Consider the following 21389-nt stretch of genomic DNA (forward strand, 5'->3'; position numbering starts at 1 on the left):
TTAAAAAGCTATTTATTAAACATTACTTTACATATAGAATATTTTGTAATTTTGGGCACGCCATAACATTAAATGTAGTTCACCAAAAGTAAAAATTTCTATACAACATCGCCACATAGTGGACATAAGATACAGCACAACGTGGCTGACAACATTTATGGATTAAAATTGGAGAATTAATTTCACTCAATAGCACACCGCAAAAAAAGAACGGTCGATATTTAGATCCAATATTGTTCCCATATTCTGCCTTTTTTTAAATCACATGGGCTCAGTTACAACAAGCTTCCATTAAAATCATAATCATACCTCGCACAAATCTTAGATGAATCCCTGTGTGAAAATGTTTTCTTCATGCATTTCAGTAATGAGCATCAGTTTCCTGCAACAATAATTCTCAAAGCTTGTCATGTGAGCTTTCAAATTTTTAACATGCAGACCAGAGAACAAGAGAGAGATATGAAGTCATTTCAGTTTAATAACTGTGTATAAATATAAGCAGGCCAGTCGAGATTGAATAGAATTTAAACATTGATTTGTATTTCAAATGTGTGTAGATATTTCATATATTACAAACAAGCATTTTGTTGCATCCTCGCACTGTTTTTATTTTTCAAATCTTTGTTTTGCTTATTCCAATTATGCAAATAATGTTTATGTTCACGGGTTCTATATCATACTGAACTGTCAGTTTACTTTTATTAGTTTTGCAACCTGCATGCCAGATTCACATGAGCTTATCCAGGAGAAGAGTGCATGAGCTTTTCCCTACTTTAGAAATCAGTGCCTTTCTTTGCTAATGCTCATCCCAGACCTGTTCTTTCTGTCTGATTTGATTGTAATTGAGTTACAGTTTAGGATGTGATTCTTTTTTTTTAATTCATTTCTGAAAACAATGCTATGTCATGCTGTATTTGAGGTTTCCCACTGATGTTCTGATGATGCCACATTTCTTTTGAGCGGCGTGAAAGCCTGTTGGCTGCATGCATAGATAGTTGAAGAAGGCTTTACGGCGTTAGTGAACGGCCTTTAGTGATGGGAAGAGCTGACTGGAGCAGATCTAGCGCTCTGTGTGCCTATCCCATGCTTCTCTGTGGAATTAGACGAGTGTATTTTGTAACATAGAATCAATAAACCGCTCAGAATGTATGTATCATGGCTCTATCCTTGAATGTCAGAAATGGTAATTAAAATCACTATGGCCACATACAGTACATACCGTGGAGTTTCAGAAATGACAATCACATTTAAATATAGGAGTCAAAAGACATTTGTCAGATTAGATGACGTATTGATTTTAACACGGATTGAAAATTAGGCGAATCTGACACCTATGGAATTTTGGTGGCCTCTTAGTTGAAATAAAAGACATCATAAATCTGCAGCAAAGTAAATAACATCATTACATTTTTGGATGTATTCTATGTAGAATTTTTTTTTTTTTAAGGGGACATATGATGCAATTTCAAGTTTTCCTTTCTCTTTGGAGTGTTGCAAGCTCTTGGTGCATAAAGAAGATTTGTAAAGTGAAAATAATGTTCCGAAGTGAGGTAAACTTCAACAGATTTCCCCTGAGAAAAGGGAGCATTGAACATTGTGTAGGGACCATGTCAATGGGAACACAGTTCATGCACGGACCTCATTTCTAAGGAATTGATTATCTGAATCAGATGTGTTAAATATGCAGAGCTGGGGTAAACGAGGACTCGAATTGAGAACCACTGGTGTAGAGTACAGCTTCTTGTTCTTCATTTCTCAGATCAAAAATGCAGACATGGTTTTATGTTTACACAGCATGATGGAATGCAACGCGTAAAAACACAGTATAAAACAAATGGCTCATTTGTTATGGGTTTTATTGTTATTGTCTTGTCACTCCGATGTTCTGACCGGGACACATATCACAGTATGATAATGAGTGTAACATTTCCGTCACACGCTTGAGACATTCGGCCAATCACAATGCACTGGATAGCTGACCAATAAGAGCACACCTCGCTTTTCAGTATGATGAGATTTGTAAAAAATTACACGTTTCAGAAATGCAGGGCATAGAGGAGAAACAATAATGTACATTATCTGGAAAATAATGTTTTTTTTTTTTTACCTTAAACTGCATAAAGACATTTCACTACAGACGGAATAAAGATCATAGATCATGACATTTTTTTTTTTTTTACAAAATCACAACATTTAAAACTTTTTTTTTTAAGTCTACTTTTAAAGTGTTAGCATTTGGTATCCAATATTAAAGACATGTTACAGCACTAAAGACTTACAGTATGTTCGGTTAGTTTAACTAAACCACCATGATTTGTTTGTTTGGAATGCTGCTTTTGCATTATTTTGCACTATAGGCCTATATATAGCCTTTATAGCACAAGATCTGGCAAACCTACACCTACCTCATTCACTATGAATTCTTGCATAATGAAGAAACACAAATATGATATATGGAAGGCGGAAGGCATCCTCTTAAATACTTTTGGCCCTATTGGCCTTCCATACTGATCACCAAAACTAGTTGTTCAGTTTGGTACATGTGTAGAATTTCTGGAAATGTGATTGTGACTACGTAATTTTTTCATTGGTTAATTTAGTTGGAGAATGCAGTTGTCACTCTTGTAAATTACTGAACTGTGTGGGAACAGAACAGGATTAAGCACTAAGAGGTGAACTGATAACTGAGTTTAGCTGCAGTGTATACGTGGCCTATGAAAACCAATGCACACAAAACAAATACACTTACAAGGTTACCAGGGACTACACCTTTATTCAAAAACAGCTGTATAAAGGTTTTATATTGAAATGTACATGACAGACTGACTTCAGCTTCCAGAAATGAATCCTTTCTGTGTTCAAAACGAAGAACCACGTGTGTCGTTCCAAAGCACTAATGAACAGGTACAAAAGACTTGATGCATGTGACCTGAGATATAGTTGCTTACGAGTCCTTAAATCCATCTCAAACTGTAAGAAAATATACAGTATTGGTCCAGAGATGTACCATTAAAAGTCAGAAGAGATAAGGCAAATATATTATAATAATCGCTAATCTTACAAAACATATTATATTGGAAATGTCTCAAACAGCAAAACTGTATGAAGTTAAGAATAACAAATAATGACTGGCATTAACTGCAACAAAATAAAAGGGATGTTCCACCCCTTGTAAGCGTTCAGTTATAAAATATATATATGTTTTCTTCGAAGGTCTAATAGTTATACTCTTAACTACAGGAAAGTCTAGTTGATTTAATGAATATTATGGGCATGATGTTAAAAAGCAGTGGTGTACCTCTAAACATTCTGAAGTATTGATGCATAAAATAAAGTTTTACAGTAAAAGTAAAAAAATTAAGACAAAGATGTTATTTGAACAAAAATGGGATAGCAGACAGTGATTCCATTGCAAGACAATTTTTTCATGACTAGAATTCAGTTTTGTGTGATGTTTTCATCCCTGAAGTCATAAAATGAAGAAAAAGCATGTTTTGTACTCCATACATCCAGACAAATCAGTCTATTAATTTAATAGACAATGCACAGATTTTTCATGTGAAAACACTGTTTTCCACTCAAATCTAGACATTATGAGAACATTTTATTCATTCTGCTGCATTAAGGATTCAAAGAAATGTTTCCCTTTGCTAAATGTAATCTTGGTGAGCGACTTAAGAAAATCACTGAGACGATCCCTCAATATAATGGTTCCTCAGAACAGGGAGCTGTGTTCAATCTAAACACCCATTTCCCTCCCGTCAAACACTGAGGAATAAAGCAGAAAGTTCACACTCAACTGCAGAGAGAGAGAGTTTGGTCGTTATTCATAGGCAGCTGTAGAGGTTATATGAGAAGAGGGCTGTGCGCTGTAACACACTTAACGGTGTGTGAGTGTGAGTTAAGTAAGTAGCTGCCTGATCTCACGGTGGACGTAGCACAGGAAGTCCATGTAAGACGCTCCTCCGTGAAGACCCTTGTCCTCCACCAGGTGCTGACGGAACAACATCTCCAATCGGTCTTTCTGCTTCACTATCAGCAGCTGCACAGAGAGAGACGCACATCGGTCACACTGCTGATCTGAGACCAGTCAGGACAGAGCAAGAGGAGCGTTGAGGAGAGTGATGAAAAGTGTAGAAACTGCCAATCAGTTTGATTCTTCTAACATTTAATATGTTCATATATAAAGATAGACATGAGCACCACTAGGTAGTATTCATGCCTCTTTATAACAAACAAAAAACAGACCGATATAGGTCGAGATGGTGAGGGTGAGCCGTACCTTCATAGATGTGGCCCTCCGCTGTGAAATGCTGGAGATGATTGAATGGATCTTCCTGGAATGAGCATTATCCAGCACAGGTAATGATGTCAGCTGAAAGACAAATGAAATCCTAGAGTTATCACTGCAGCTCTGATGTTACTCACATAATGTGAAGGACTGAAAAAAACAGGTCCTTGATCAAAGCAACAACAGCAGTGAGAGCAATTGTGCATCGAAGTAATATTTGTCCTTCAAAGTAAAACGAGTATCGTATATAATCCAACTCCAATCCAAATACTGTATTACTTAAAATAAAAATAATAATATTTTATCTACAAATTCTGTCATTTATACACTTTCATGTTGCCCAGGACTCAATGTTGTTAAAACTTCTATATAAGAATGATTTCATTTTTGTTTTTTAATACAAGGGGTGTAAATGTTACCTAAATGAAATGCTACTCCGACCCTTATCTGGATGAATGTGTCATAATGTATTATAATAATAACTATAAGATAATATCTTTTTTCTTAGATGTAAAACGTTTTCTAGATGGTTTGGCTCCAAGAAAATCAGGGATTAAAATCCAATTTAATCCTGGAAATGTATTTTACATTATAAATGACCACATAATAAGAAAAAATAATAATAACAGTGAGAGGAATCTGAACTATTTCTAGGTCCCTAATCAAACAAGCACATTTTTAATCATATGACACTTTTCACTTATGGTTAGATGTTCTTTTTCATATTTCAGTCCAATTTCTCACTCAAATCGTTACGGTGATATCATCCGTAGTGAAAAAAAAAAATAGATAAAATTGGACAAATATTTGGAAAATTATAAAGCAAATCAGAAGAATTTTCATTAAATTACAAAATTAAGATAAAAAAACAGTATATTTTACAAGAAAAAGTCTGTTTTTCTACTTCAAAAATTCCCACCTGTAAGGTCAAACCCACTTTGACATGGTGTTTGGACATAAATGTGTGTTGGCCACCGAGGACGGAGTGGACTATGTAAAGCGCTTCAAAATCTGCCTAAATATATGTTTATGTCTGCGCAAATAATTTTACTCAAGACTCTTTTGTGAATGTCATGTAATTATAGTGCTTAGGGGTGTAACAATTCATCAGATCAATACGAAGTGTAACGATATGGTCACACATAAAATATCGATATCTGTAATATAAAGTGTCACCTCATTTGGCACAGTCCAAATTTTCAAATAATTTCCATCTATGCATTACCGCCAAGCACGTGCCGTGCATTCTCGCTCAAACATCTGAAGCGCGCGCACGCACAGAAACAGTCTCTAGACCGCGCAGTTCAAGCTCAAACCGGTATGCACCGTTTTGCTACGGTTTCCAGTTTGAACGACGTTTCCTGGAAATGGTGTTCAACGGTAGCCTGACTACGTCAGACTTCCTACTTCCACTCAATTTCATTTCGCTTCACTTTGCTTCAGTCTACGAAGCAAAGTGAGGTAGCAGAGTCTGGTATTACCAGGTTAGTTCAACGGGGTTTGACTACCAACAAGTTTTCACTTGTTTGGTGGGCGTGTCAAAAATGTCAGCCCAATCAGCAGCAACATCTATATAAACCACACGGTATTAAAGAGACAGCTGGCACAATGTAATTATCATCAAAGTAAATGCACAAGAGCAAGTATATTGTTTGCACATTTATTTACATTAAAGGCAAAATAACTAAAATCTTAAGAGCACAATTATAGATCTGGAACTTTTTTTTTAAGTCTGTCTAAATATCATTTAGTAATTGCAATGTCTTCTGGTCCATATTCTTTCCTATATAACATAAAAATACTATACTAGGGCCGGGACTTTAACGCGTTAATTGAGATTAATTAATTACACAAAAAATAACGCGTTAATTAAGATTAATTAATTACAGAAAAAAATTCCCGCAATTTTAACATCTCATTTTTGCACCGCGGAATGTTTCTCACTGGATGAGTTTCGGCGGACCGATTATACTGAAGCACCAACTAGCGTTCGCATATCACCGCAGCACATCGAACCTCAAGTATCACCTCAACGCAAAACATATAGCAGCTAGCGTGGACTTTACACTTTATGTTGAACTATGTATTATTTTGTTGGTGCAACAGTTTATGTTAAACACTTTATTGTTTTAGCCAAGGTTATTGAGAGTTGGACTTAGTATGTTATGGCCTCTGAAGCAACAGAGAGATGTTTTCTAATAGTCAGTGTTTCCAATGTTCTGAATGTAATTGACAGTATTGTGTTTTACTTAAAAACAGTTTACAGAAGGTTCCAGCACCTATAAGCTTCCTGAATTTCTGAAATATACTATTTCTAAATTGTTTCTAAATATGCTATTGCTACACTTAATGGCAAAAATTGCACTGGTCTGCTAGACTTGGTTGAACAAAAATAAACAATATTTTGTTGCTTAAGCTTATGTATTCAGTCATTATTCAATGGTATACTATAAATCCATGTGAAAAAAAAATTACATCTCACTGTTCTCGGGTCAAATATTTATATGCGATTAAAATGCGATTAATTTCGATTAATTAATTAATTACAAAGCCTCTAATTAATTAGATTAATTTTTTTAATCGAGTCCCGGGCCTATACTATACATATTTATATATTTTGCAATAAACTTTTCTATACTCTAATTATATAATGGTAAATATTACAATAACATAGGACAACAACAACAACAGTGATCAGCAATGATGATAAGCCTAATGCTCACAATAAAAATAATAAGCACATATAGATCATAATAAAGTCTCGGAGGTAAGAAGTGGATTATTCTTCACCTGAAATGCAAGGCAAATGTTGGATCACAATAATTACGTAGGATCCACAGTTTCCACAAATCCCTTCACTCGACTGGGATGTTTCTTTTTTTATTCTGGATGGCAAGGGCAGTGACTGTAACAACCTATTTTGCAGTATTAAACACTTATTTATACTGATCATATCAGGCTCCGAAAATTCTTCGAAAAGAATAAAAAGAATGGCCCATAGTTTCAACTCTTGCATCATCTGAACAGGGTGTTCAACGCACCACCATTTCCCTTTAAAAAAAAATGTTTGCACCATTTTTCTCGGGGCTGATCGCAAACCAGTATATTAAATCTGTGCTTCGTTCTTAAAGTGAAAGCAAACTAATAATACATATAATGCTGTCAAAGAAAAATACAAGTGCTCACTGCTCCTGGCTAAATAACCTTTGTAACATAACAAATTATTCATCTATATTTAATTTATACAGTGAAGACTGTGCAGTTATTTTACATTTGATTACCCTTTTACTATTCTGTAGCATACCTCAAAATTTATTTTAGACTAAGCTGAAAAACCTGAAAAGCACTGTTTATTGAACTTGTCTCTTTGTTGTACTGTATTTATTTTCTGCTATTGCTTGTAATTTGGTTATTTGTAAAAAATATTTTTAGCACTGAGCTCATAGTAGCAGCCACAATTGTAAAATTGTGTAGGCCTATCTTTTTTGTTGTGAATGTCCCAATTACAGAAGGTACAGAAGGTAAACATTTCAGATAAATGTTTGTTTTATATTTTGGTTGCATTTGTGAGTTAATAAAAAATGTAGATGGTTGTTTAAAATAGATATATAATATCAAAATATCGATATATCAACTGATATACTCCTGCATCGAATCGAATCATAATTTCGTAAATATCGCAACATAATTTTTTGCGGTATCAAAAAATATTGTATCACTGGGTATCAGAATCGATATCAATATCGTATCGCGATGAACCATCTGATTTACACCCCTAATAGTGCTTAGTGTTTTAACTGGATTTGTGTTCGTATGTCATCTAAGCATTTTAATTGACCAGCGTCGTGCTTGTAATTTCGCAAGTTAACATGGTAAGGTTTCGTCCAACTTTCAGTGCATTTGGCTTCTCATATGAACGACTAAACACCGGTTCTCTCGCTCTCAGTCATGTTGCTTCTGCCAACAGTTTATTGCTGTAGGTATGCAAAGCAGAGATACATAAACACCATGCCCTCTTCTGGAGACTGAGAATATGCAGCTCATTTGCAGCTAATTTGCATTTAAAGTGATACACACCAAAACAGTTATTTTTCAGACATGCCCCAAAGATAACTTTTGAGTGGAGTATTTTGAGCTGAAACGTCACAGACACATCCTAGGGACACCCAAGACCAATATTAAATCTTGTAAAAAGGGGAATAATAGGTGTCCTTTAACTAAATGTGTAATTTATTTACAATTAATTGTCAAATGTACTAACAATTTCTGATTGAAAATGGTTACTGTAATTCATTTACTGTATAATAATAATGTAATTAAGAGAGCGGTGTGTCATACCCCTTCTGAGGACAGGTGGCCGAGAGAGGGCACATTGAAGAGGTTCTGGATGAGGTCGGGTGGACAGGCCTGTCCCAGCCAGAGGAACATGTAGAGCCCGTTTTCCAGCAGGAAGATACCGGACTCGCAGAGCCGCTCCTCAGAGCAGCGCACTGGAGCCGGGATCGCATCGCTGGACACATCCATAGTGTGCTGACAGAAAGAGAGAGAGAGCAAACGCATGAACTCCAGGGCTCAGGGTTTGGTTTCAATGAGAGAAATGATAGATGTGTGTGACTGACCAGCGGGATGAGGCGTGGATACAGCAGGACCTGTGTTTCCTCCACTCCCATCGCATTGACCAGGAATCTGTGGAAGGCCCGGTCATCCGTGGAGAGCTCAGTGCTGCCCACTAGAGTCGGAGATTTCAACAGACTGTTCATGTAGACGGGAAACACCTTCATCGCATCAGGCAGGATTAGCTGCAGGCCAAAATATTCAAGAAGAGCAGTCACATCAGACATATAATGAATTACACTTTGCATTGTGTTGTGCTTTACATTTTAGGGTGGAAGGAAATGTCAATAAACTTTATGGAAAAGGTCATTTGGCAACTTTCTATCTACAATACGTCTATGTACTAATATTACAAAAAATTGTATAAAGCTTAATAGAAATACTGTATTATAACAATGACAAAAGCACATAATATGATTACTTAAACTATAACTGAAAATAGGCTAGGTACAGCTGCCTATCCATTAGGTCACTACTGCCCCCAAACTGTAAATGAGTTTGCACATGCTATTTAACTCTTTCCCCGCCAGCATTTTTTATACAGTATATTTTGCTGTATGAATATTTGAATATGCAATACACCAAAATAATCATTTTACTCCATAACATTATGCAGTATTCATTTATATGCTGTCTATTGGTGATGATCGCATTATTTATCAAATGTATCCGTTTTCATAAGAGATCACTGGTTTTTCCATCCTGTTCACATGTGTTTTTGTTCATGAAGTTTTGCACTCGTTCGGAAGATGTGTAATAGCGCCCTCAAGTGTATAACAGTGAAAACACAAAAAGCCGTAAAAAACTGTCTCGTCAATGGCGGGGAAAGATTAATAAAGTGAGATAAGATGTGAGATGTGAGAGAAGGTGTTTTTATGTATGTGAAGTGTATGACTAACCTGGCTGGCTGCTGAGGGGCTGGCGCAGTTCTTCCTGTAGCAGGCCAGCATGTGAGCCGTCTGGTTGACCAGGATTTCCCTCACTGTCTTCAGTGGCTGGTTGAGTATGGCCCGATACGCTGCAGGATAACAGCATCCACCACAATCACTGACTATAAAAACCATGAGCTCATCCTTCGTTTTTAAATGTACTACAGTTTGAAAAAGGGTTACTTGCATGTAATTATGCATAATTAATTGTTATTGTAACAGTAAGTCAATGCAACAAGGACACCTTAAAATAAAGTGTTACCAACAAATCTATCTAGAATCTAAAGAAAACTAATACAAATCTCTATAAATATGAAAAAGTAATAATATAAAAATGAAAATGTATAAAAATGCAAACTGTTTCTGCATCGCTGTGTTATTGTTAACAAAAACAAATATAGGTCATATAAAATAAAATGTATAAATATTAGATGGAAAAATTAAACTGAAATAAAATATCTTAAAACTTACAAAATTAAAGCTTATATATATATATATATATATATATATATATATATATATATATATATATATATATATATATATATATTATTATATATATATATATTTACATAATAAGCACAAACTGGAAAAAAAGACTGCAAAATATAAAACTAAATAACAAAACAACAACAACAAAAAAAGAAATAGATTTAGAAACATAGAAATTAAAATAAGCAAACTGGAAAAGACTGGGAAAACCTGCACTGAGCATGTTTTGTTTCACTATAAAACCAGTCTTAAAAGTTAAACAAATAATAATAAGAAAGCAAGTATTTTACAGATTTCAAATTCTCATGGTACATTTTTACATCAGCATTATGTTACATCTTGAAGGAAATCTGTAATAACTGCATGACGTTTTTATGTATACTCCTGTAAGAGTTGGTAAGGCGGTCACCTGACTTGGCGAAGAAGTTGATGAGGGCGTCTGTCTCGCAGCTCTTGTAGAGTTCAGACAGCTGTGAGCTGCAGTTCAGACTGAGGTTGTGAATCCGCAGCCTCCTCTGTCCTCCGATGGTGGTGTAGAGCAGTGCACACTGGGAAACAGAGGAAACAAACTCATTTGTGTTGATCTTTCCAGCAAATGAATTCCAACAGCAACACATCGAAACGATTCAATGAGGACCCAAATGCACCCAAGTTACCAAGAAAAGTTTTTATGCATGATAAACATTTTGATTGTAATGAGTGCCCTGTTTTGTTGCATTAAGTTTTCCTTTGGTATATGTCTTGATTGTCTCGGTGTCATACGTGAAGCCTGACCTGCATCACAGCTCCAGACTCCTCACTGAGAGTGTCGTCATGCTTAAACTCGACCGTCACAGCTTTGTCACAGTCCACTGCTGCCATTTCCACATCTGTAGTGTTGTTCATGTATATGGCGCCAAAGAAGTCTGTCGCCCTGAAGCCTTGAAGGATGAAGATCACGCAGAGGTTACAAAAAACATATACATACAGTCAGAGCTGGGTAGATTACTTATGAATTGTAATCAGTTACTGATTACAGATTACATGACAAAATTTTTAGTCAGTAATATAATCTCTTAGATTACACATTTTTGGTAACGTTATCGGATTACTTTTGGATTACATTTGTGCTAACCCTTATGATATCACATGTATTGAATTAGCCTGATTGTGTACTATTTTGACAGATACAAACGAAAAAATATATTTAATTCAAAAACAAGAGCCACAATAGCTTCTTTTTCAAGTGCAATGGACAGTTAATATTTACAAAATACTAACACTAATGTACCTTGCTCTTAGTGTTTGCTAGTAACAATGACCAAAAACAAAACCACATCTTGTGATTTTCAAGTATATTTACTTATAATTAAGTATATTTAGAAAACAGCTACATTACAAAAATCAATACTGAAAAACATGAAATTCACAGCAATATCACTGCTAGGGCAAATATTTAATCTGTAAAAAAAAAACTAGAAGTGTATATGACTTTACCAATGAAAAACATAAAAAAATAGCTACATTACAAACATTAATTTTGAAGACGTTTCTATCCATCTCAAAACATTTTAAGCAGGCAATGTAAAAAAAAAAAAAAGTTTATAAATGTTAAAAAAAGGAAATTTAGGAGAATCAATTAATTGTAAACAATTTATTACCATTGTGCAAATAATATGTAATCATGTAATCCATAAAAAAGTAAAAAGTAGTTTTTACTTTTTTATGGATTACATGATTACATATTATTTGTTAATACCCAGCTCTGCATACATTCAATATTTAAAGTAAAATTTCTTACATTTCCAATGCTTTATAAGGCTCTAAACTGGCATATGGAGACAAATCCAATTCTTGCTTCTAACTAAATTCGGAGTTCTTGATTTCAAATAATGCCAGTTTTGATCGAGCATGCTACTTTCTCACAAAATATGTGAATTTCTATAGCATTTGTGCTTTGTTCATCCATTTGTGAGATGAAGTCTTGCATTATCTCTTAATCAGCAAAAATGACTTCTGTGTTCCTCCGAGCAGAATCACAAGCATTTGGACAATTCTCAGCTGATTTACACATGTAAAAATGATTCTGAAGAACATTTTATGCTGTCTGATTTACAATTGTTTTTCAAGTTTAATGATACCTTTTTAATTGCTTTTTGACATTTGACATAGATAGTTTATAAAATCAAAAAAAAATCCTGTCGTGGCCTTTTATATTATGATAACATTGTCAATGTTGAAAACTGTTGTTGCTACTTAATATTTCTGAGGAAATCATGATGCATTTTTAACCACGACTATTTGATTAATGTAATGTTTAAAAGCACTCATTTATTTAAAATAGAAATATTTGAAACTAAATATTTTTGGAAACTTTATAAGGCTGCAACTATTTCTTGAACAAGGTGGGGGTAATTTTTATTTATTTCTTATAAAACATAAATAGAACATTGAAGGAAATTCTAGTTTGAAAGTAAACATTTTGGACTATTTGCAAATAATATTTAAAAATGTGCACTTTTATTTGTTTGTCGAAAATGCAAAATATTCTTATCTAATCACTTTCAGTTAGGAATTATGCTTCGTGAATCACAGATGATACTATATTTTCGATTAAAAATGGCCATATTTGAGAAGAAAGTCGAGAAATTTGCATTTCTATCTATCCTTTCTACTTGAAACTTTTTGGTCTTGCTAACAACAAAGAGATCGCAGCAGAACGATGCAGCAATGTAATTTTTTAATTTCAATTTGCCATTTTTAATTATCGATTTAGAATACTTGTGGATACGGCCCCAATTTAGAACCAAATAAATAAAAATACCGACCACAAACTTTTAAATGATAGTTTACATATTATGTTTAACTTTACATACTGTAGTGTTCATGTACTTTTCTCTAGTTTGCTAATACCTGTTCCAGTACGGACACGCATGATGCCGTCGAATCCGATGGACTTCTCCACATCTCTCCTGAGGTCACTGAGAAACTGCTGACCATTCACCTCCACCTCAACACAGAGAAAGAAAGCTCTGAGGTCTGACCACGAGAGGGCAGTAAAACAACAGCGTTCAGACTCTATTACTGCATCTGTGTTTCAGTATGTGTGTGTTATGGTGTACCTGGAAGTTGCTGTACTTGTAGATGGAGCCGCCGGTGTGTGACGGCACATCTCCCATCGTGGCTATATCCACAAACTGGTTAGGAAACAGGAAGAGGTCGACGCAACAGCCCTGCGCCACACAGTCTTTAGTCAGCTGCTCATACACACCCCGCTGAGGCTGGAACAGAGTCTGAATGAACACACAAACATCACCAGTCAGTTTATGATTTTGTCGTTCAAAGCATTCATGCTATAATGAAACAAATTTGTAAATCTGCTTTGAAATCATGTGTTTTGGGAAACTAACTTACAAGCTAAATTCGACTTGACTTGTTTTAGACTATTTTTAGGGTTTTGGTAGGTTTTATGGAGGTAAATTTAAGACTTACTGGAACTTTTTTAAGACCAAGATTTCTTTTTTAAATAAAATTAAAAAAAATGCTTGAAAGTTTAAAATAACAACTTCCAGCAGATATCAATTACTTTATAATTTAATTACATTTTAAAACACAGTGTTTTTTTCAACTGCTTACACACATTTTCAAAACTTTGCCTCTTTTTCAAAATTTTACACAAATCCAAGAATTGCACGCACAAAATGCTAAATGCTTCACATTTCTTGCTAAATCAAGCACTGCATTCAAACGTCTTTGCAATAATATTAATTCCTGTTAGAACTGTGTGTTATGCTTTCAAAAAGGTGTTTTATGAAATTGAAAACGTAGGCAAAGGCCGAGAGTTAGTGTATGGTTTTGCTGATTTGGTGTATGGTTCTGATGTTTGAGTGTCAGTGACAAGTGAAGATTTGTGTGTTAGCATATGCCTTGAATAGCTCTGCTCCCAACCACAAAATAACTTTTACTGTGCCTTCTGATTACACTGAAAAACAAAACAAAACAAAAAAACAGTAACGATCTGCCTTGTTTTTTAGTGCAAATGTCTAAAGATTCGTAAATTAAGTGAGATGACAAGCTACATCTTGTTTTATAAAAAAACGATCAAAATAAAGCAGGGTCATGGTTAACAAGAACAAATATCTGGCTCAGAAAAACAACTTTCAGATGAAATGGTTAAAGTTTCCAGTTTTCATACCCTTTTGATAGATATCTATTCTTGTTTTCACCATAAACTCAGTTTTGTTAAATTTCACTGAAAATACTTTTTATCTGCATTATGCATCTCAAGCAAATGTATACTGATTCATGGACATTTGATATTTGTACTGGAAAATAAAACAAAAATAGTGAGGAAGATATTCATTTTGTGCAGCGCAAACAACAATTTAATGCAAAGACTTTATGAATTTAAGACTTTCTAAAAGCCTTAATTTCTGGAAGGATGAATAACAGACTTAAGTAAGAGACATTGTAAAGCCTTTTTTCTGATATTTAATTAAACTGAATATTTACCTTCTCCTTTTCTGTACCCACTAATTTTTTGTCATCTCTGTTTTTGAGTTTTCCTGGAGCCTCTGCTGTTGGGATGGAGGACTGAAAGATGAAGAGTTTGCCACTGCATTCAGCTGCCTGACGAGAACAAAACATCACAGACATATACAACGGTGAAATGGTTTTATCTGACGGGCCAGGAAGAGTTAAGAGTGTATGATTATAAATATTTGATGAAAAGCAATGACCGAAAACGTAAGACTGAATATTGTTAGTTTTAAAGAGTCAAAGACAGATGTTATGATACAACCAGCGTTGTCGCCAGTAATAAAGCAGAAAAATCATCCCAGGCCTAGGAAATCAAACAGTAGCCCTAGAAACAACTGCATGTTTAGCACACAAAGCCTGCTTGCAGCATTAAAGTGCACTTTTGTTAAACAGATGCTAAAAAACGAAACTAAAGGATGATGCTAAATACGCAAATGCGCAAGTACAAAAGGGACAAATGTCATTGTCTGGTAAACAGTTTAGACTTGGATTAAGTTTTTACCTTTAGTGCCTCCACACCAGCTTGGATGACGGGTGCGAAAACAGTCTCACTCTCGTTGGATTCAGCAAACATGTCAGGGATCTGATCTAAGAGGCTAAAGAAGATACAATAACACATAAAATCATATTAACAAGAATGGCCAATCTGGGTCTCAAATTGAAGCCATGCTTTAAGATAACGAACAGTAAAATATAGAAGGAGAGTACAGGAAATAACGCTTAGGAAGTAATTATTGTAAATCTAATCTGGGCAGTTTACATGCTCTTAGAAATTATCCATCTCTCATATATTTCTATCATAACTTTATTCATGTATGCTAAATATTTCATTATACATTATAACAACATGACAAGAAAAAGTGTGTGTGTGTGTGTGTGTGTGTGTGTGTGTGTGTGTGTGTGTGTCTGTGTGTGCGTGAGTGAGTGAGTGAGAGAAAATGGTTTCATAAGGTTCTGCATATTTACATTTTACATTTAGCAGACGCTTTTATCCAAAGTCACTTACAAATGAGGACTCAAAAACAACAAAAGAGCAATGATAAGCAAGTGATATAACAACTCTGTTATCTTAACGCAGTACACATAGCAAGGAATTTTTTTTTAATTACATAATAAATAAACAAATAAATTAAAGTCTAAAAGGGTCAATTTTATTTTTTTAAGATTAGAATTGGAATAGAGAGTACTAGAGATTATCAGATTATTTAATACAAATATAAATCACTTGCATTAATAAGAATATATATATACAATACAATATATATATATATATATATATATATATATATATATATATATATATATATATATATATATAATATCTATAAAGCAATATTCCATAATAATATGAATTGTTCATTCTGATTTAATGGTGACTTTAATACTAATTCTAAATGCTATACGTGACACTTGAGCAAAAAACCAGTCCAGAGTCTGTGGGATATATTTGTAGCAATAGCCAAAAATACATTATATGGGTCAAAATTATTGTTTTTTTTTCTTTTATGCCAAAAATCATTAAGATATTAAGTAAAGATCATGTTCCATGAAGATATTTTGTAAATGTTCTACTTTAAATATATTAAAACTTAATTTTTGATTAGTAATATGCATTGCTAAGAACTTCATTCGAAAAACGTTAATATTAATAATTATTTAATAATATTAATAATATTTAATATTAAATGATATTTTCCCAATTAGATTTTTTGCTTGCACTTTCAGATTCCAGATTTTCAAATAGTTGTATCTCAACAAAATATTGTCCGATCCTAACAAACCATACATCAATGGACAGCTTGTTTATTCAACTTTCAATTGATGTTTACATGACAAAACTGACCCTTATGGTTTTGTTGTCTAGAGTGACATTTATGACTCAATGTAAGAAGCCTAGAAGTGTCTTGTAAATTAAACTATCTACAGAAGAGTTTCAGTTATAACTACAGATAGAGATGAACCTACTTGTTGATGACAGCTCGGGACTCCTGGAAGTTGACGAGGAATCCATCGAGGAGTGGTACAAACATCTCAGCCACGTCAGAGACCACCATCATCTGCGGCTGGGCCAGAGCGCTCTTCACGTTATAGAAGTGCAGGATCTTATTATAGGTGACAAAACCCACTCTGATAGCAGAAGTCTCGGCTCCCTCCTCTCTTCAAAAGACAAAGTACATAAAACTGATCAGTAACAACAAAAAGGCTATATAAACCTGTCTTTAAAAATGTTTATATGCATATATAATAAATATATATTTGCATTTAGTGTCTGCAAATATACGATCCTAGAACTTCTCAGAATTGCCTTCACTTTTCTGAAAAAAAATGTTTTCCAATACTTTTAATCAAACAGTGGCAGTTAATTTCTGAAGTAAGCTCTCCTTTAGATTCACAAGTGTTAATCAAGTCCAATTTTGACAATGCACATGATTTCAAAGCAGCTTTACACAAAATCATGATGGTAATATTTACAATATAGCAGTATATTTGCTCTATAATATTATTTAACATGCAGATTTAAACATGCTACATATCACTCCCCTTGTTTATTTTATGTATACGGATAAAGTTGGACAAACTTATTAATCTAACTTTATAGAGGCAATAATATAGTTACATTTGATGACAAAATAAATGAAATATACTATAAAGTAAATATCGCTTTACATGAGAGTACTGTATGGGGTTCATCAAATTAACTACAGACATATTTTTACAAACGTTTGATAAGAAAGTGTGCAAATAGTTTATTTTAGCTTCTTTTAAGCAGTACATATATTCTATAATTATATTAAAACTTCAATTAGAATTAAGAAAGAAATGCATTAGAAAAATAGCAATGCATTAGAAAATTAGAGTGAATGCATTAGAGTGAATTAAATGCATGAAAAAAATAATAACTGTACAGATAACTATAACAGTAATGTTTTTATTTTTATTTTGTTATGTGCTTTTGTTTTTCATTCATTTGTGTGTGTGTGTGTGTGTGTGTGTGTGTGTGTGTGTGTGTGTGTGTGTGTGTATGTGTGTATATATATATATACACACACACACACACACACACACACTTTAAGTGTAGCTTAAAGGCTGTTCAGGAATGATATAATGATAAGTAAAGATATGATAGAAGAAAGATAACTATAACTTTATTAGCATCCACACCAACAGACGATAATGTTCTGTTTATAATCAGTGTTTGCTGTAGTTTTGTCGTTGCCCATTTTAAATGCTCGAGCTCTTTAAATTATGATTTTATCCTTCATCAGATTGAATAAAAAAATGTTCAGAAGGAGATCTTGCTTGTATATTACCTTAGGAGGAAAAAATTGTCTGTGACAACAGAGCCAGCTCCTAGATCTTAAACGACACAAATTCAGTTCATCCATTTAAAGAAATGTGCTCAATTGACCATCTAGCATCTTCCCTGAGCACTGTGTAGTAGCTGATAGCAGAGAGCTGCGGTGGCCAGTAAACACAAGCATTCCCGATTGACGTCTGTATCTGGGCTTTGTAGCTTTCTGTGGCTACATTTGTCAGATTGTAAAACATGGTGATGGTTTGGATCACTCACAGTATATATATGCCAAGTCTCTCATTAAGCTAGAGACAAACTCTCCAATACAAATCCTATCAGGCCCTAACAGACCCCATCGACTCAATGTGGTTTTCATTAACTGTGCACAATCTAGCAAGCAAAGCCAGGACGAGAGGAGAGAAATCAGATCTAATGGCACAGTCTTATTTGGAGTGCACTGCAGGACTGCTTTCACAGTGAGGTCAGGTCCCAAACAAATAAGGACGTACCCTTAGGAACCAGCCGAGGAGAGGTAAGGAGTTTGGCAGGGTGAGATACAGTACAGTATATAAGCTCACCTCTCAGCTGGCCGTCACCCAAAGAAACGGTATAATTGAAGCCATGTGTACCAGCAGACGTTTAATACTGTTGTAGAACTAGAGCCGCTGAACCTCCTGACTTCCTTCAGGCAGACATTTTCAAGTGATGAGATATTGGAATGGGTTTTTCTCGCTTGTTCTCCTCTTACCATATTTGGCAGAGGATCGTGGCTCTTTTTCAGCTGGATTCGTTCACATTCCTGGCTGATAGTAGCTGAGATGAACATGTGTTCAACCTGAGAGGTGCAGACAGAATATGGAGGGGTGGCTTCTGCCCGAGGCTTCATCTTCACTCCCAGCCAAACACCTGGAGCGGGCCGTCAGTGTGTGGGACGGGGGATGAAAGCAATCCTAAATATATCTGCATCAAACCCAGATCTTTACAGTCTTAGCTGTCCAAACATTAAAATACTAACAGAATGATCTATTCCCTCTGCTCAATTTCAGTCCACCGGCCAGAACAGAGTCGACAGATGCACAACGACAGCTCAGATGTTCACAATTTACTGAAGTAAAAAAAAAAAAAATTATTTGTGTGTGTGTGTGTGTGTGTGTGTATTTTTTATATATATTATATTACATATTATATGTAACTTATTAAAATATAAATTAGGTCCAAAATTATCATTAAAACTAATTATATAATATTATGTACAAAATCATTTGTAATTAAAAAAAAAAAGCAGGGAAAAAAGAGATTACAAAATATGAACAGCGTTTTTTAGTATTATTTTAGTATTTATTATTTATAATAATGTAATATTATAAATATATGAATTTACTACAATAATGTAATAATATTTAATAATTATCTCATTTTGATTAATATTTTGAATTATCTTTTATTTTAATACTTTTATTAATGCATTTTTGTCATTTTTCAAGAAAAAGTTAAACAAAAAAATGTTGCTTCAATTTTAGTTTTTATTTGTTTCCAGTTTAATTTCTGTGCTTCAATTTTTTCTTTCCATTATAATTGAATTTGTTTTTTTTTATCTAATATTTTAATTTAATATTATTTCAGTTTAATTTCAATGAACAATTTTTTTAACAGCTATAGTTTTAGCTAACAATAATAATTAAAAAGGTGATAAATATACATATAAAATGTATGAAAATCTAAACTTTCCCAATACACAGACTGACGAACCTGAAATCTTGATGTTAAATTGTAAAAAAAAACATGCATACATACATACAACTACATTCAAAATCCAATAGCAACAAAGGAACCAAATGTTCAAGTATTAGAGTTGAAGAACAATGGTAATTTATCATATTTCTCCCCCTCATTTTCTACAGCAAACATTATCCCTCAACTTACTTTGGAAGTCGGTCAAGCAGTGTCTTCAGTTCCTGGCATATTAGTTTCACAAGTCCACTTTTTATGTTGTTGTAGGAGACATCGATCATGAAGATGTAGGCAGGAGGATTTGGAGGCTTATTATTCTTAAAGACAAAAGAGAACATCACAGAATGAATGATGGTAGTTTGTCAACTTCAAAGTGGGCTGTTTTTGCTTGTTCTTTACAGACTTCGTACACATATCTTTTGTGGCACAGAATACCCATAAAGTTTACAATCATGTGAAAGCATATCATATGCATGAGAAAGCTTTTTTAGAAATTCCAAGATGAACATATTACAGTCTTTCAAAAACAATACTGTGGGCATTTTTTTTTTCTTTTTCTTTATTTAACCAGGGGAAGCCCATTGAGATTAAAAATCTCTTTTGCAAGGGAGACCTGAGATAGGCAGCTGAATTACATCACATCATTACATACGTACAAAGACACACACAAAAACATGAAAATAAAGACAAATAAATTAATAGAAACAGTTTGAAAGACAATTATGCACTCAATTAAAAACATTGACATGTGAGGGAGTCCAACTCAAAATATCTCATTATTAACTTAAAAACACTCAAAGGAATCAATTTACTAAGTTTTAAGTTGTTCTGCAGCAAATTCCATGTAAAGGGAGCAGAATAAACAAAGGCCTTTTTACCCAGCTCAGTACTGACATGTGGGACAGAAAACAAGACAACAGCCTGAGAACGTAGAGAGTAATGACAAGCACTTTTTTCATAAGAAGTGAACATAAATAGGATGGAAGCACACCAAGAATAGCCTTATATAAAAATATGTACCAATGACAAAGCCTCTGTGTGGCCAGAGCAGACCACCCTACACGAGAGTACAGCTCACAGTGGTGGCTGCGAGCTTTACTAGTAATAAATCTCAGCGATGCATGATAGGCTGCGTCAGTCATTTGAAGGCATTAAGCAGATGAATGCATATATAATATATCACCATAGTCCAGCACAGGTAAAAAAAAGTGGATGCCACTAACCGTTTTTTAACATTAAAAGAAAAATACAGCTTATTCCTAAAGTTAAAACCCAATTTTAGCCTCAACTTTCTCACTAGACAGTGAACATGAGGCTTAAATGACAGGCAATCAGGAAATAACAATACCAAGATACTTATAAGTTGTAACAGTCTGTATTTCACGTCCGTCAAGAGTAATCACTGAGGGAACATTCAGTGGTCTATTCCGAGTGCCCGTGAAGAGCATACTGCCCCGTCTTTACAGGATCACTGAAAAGACACGGTTTTGCAGCATAGATCAGCTGGGATGATGTTATC

The 21389-nt window shown here is 34.3% G+C and overlaps 1 protein-coding gene across 3 annotated transcripts in view; it reads right to left on the minus strand.

The window, feature by feature from the left end:
- Window positions 1-2753: 2753 nt before the first annotated feature.
- sec24d (SEC24 homolog D, COPII coat complex component) overlaps window positions 2754-21389 on the minus strand; it is a 31144-nt gene continuing 12508 nt past the window's right edge. For 2 of the 3 annotated variants that reach the window (XM_026268339.1, XM_026268340.1), the window contains 13 exons: window positions 20063-20187; window positions 16810-17001; window positions 15347-15440; window positions 14818-14934; window positions 13428-13598; window positions 13219-13315; window positions 11101-11246; window positions 10736-10874; window positions 9805-9923; window positions 8911-9090; window positions 8630-8821; window positions 4283-4375; window positions 3902-4042 (listed from right to left, as the gene is read on the minus strand). In XM_026268339.1, the coding sequence (XP_026124124.1) occupies window positions 3902-4042; window positions 4283-4375; window positions 8630-8821; window positions 8911-9090; window positions 9805-9923; window positions 10736-10874; window positions 11101-11246; window positions 13219-13315; window positions 13428-13598; window positions 14818-14934; window positions 15347-15440; window positions 16810-17001; window positions 20063-20187 (1806 nt within the window). Of the gene's footprint in view, window positions 4043-4282; window positions 4376-8629; window positions 8822-8910; window positions 9091-9804; window positions 9924-10735; window positions 10875-11100; window positions 11247-13218; window positions 13316-13427; window positions 13599-14817; window positions 14935-15346; window positions 15441-16809; window positions 17002-20062; window positions 20188-21389 lie in introns of all 3 variants that reach the window. The other variant, XM_026268341.1, reaches the window with a different exon arrangement.

The sequence above is a fragment of the Carassius auratus genome, chromosome 7, assembly GCF_003368295.1.
Source record: "Carassius auratus strain Wakin chromosome 7, ASM336829v1, whole genome shotgun sequence".
In the NCBI taxonomy this organism is placed as follows: Eukaryota; Metazoa; Chordata; class Actinopteri; order Cypriniformes; family Cyprinidae; genus Carassius; species Carassius auratus.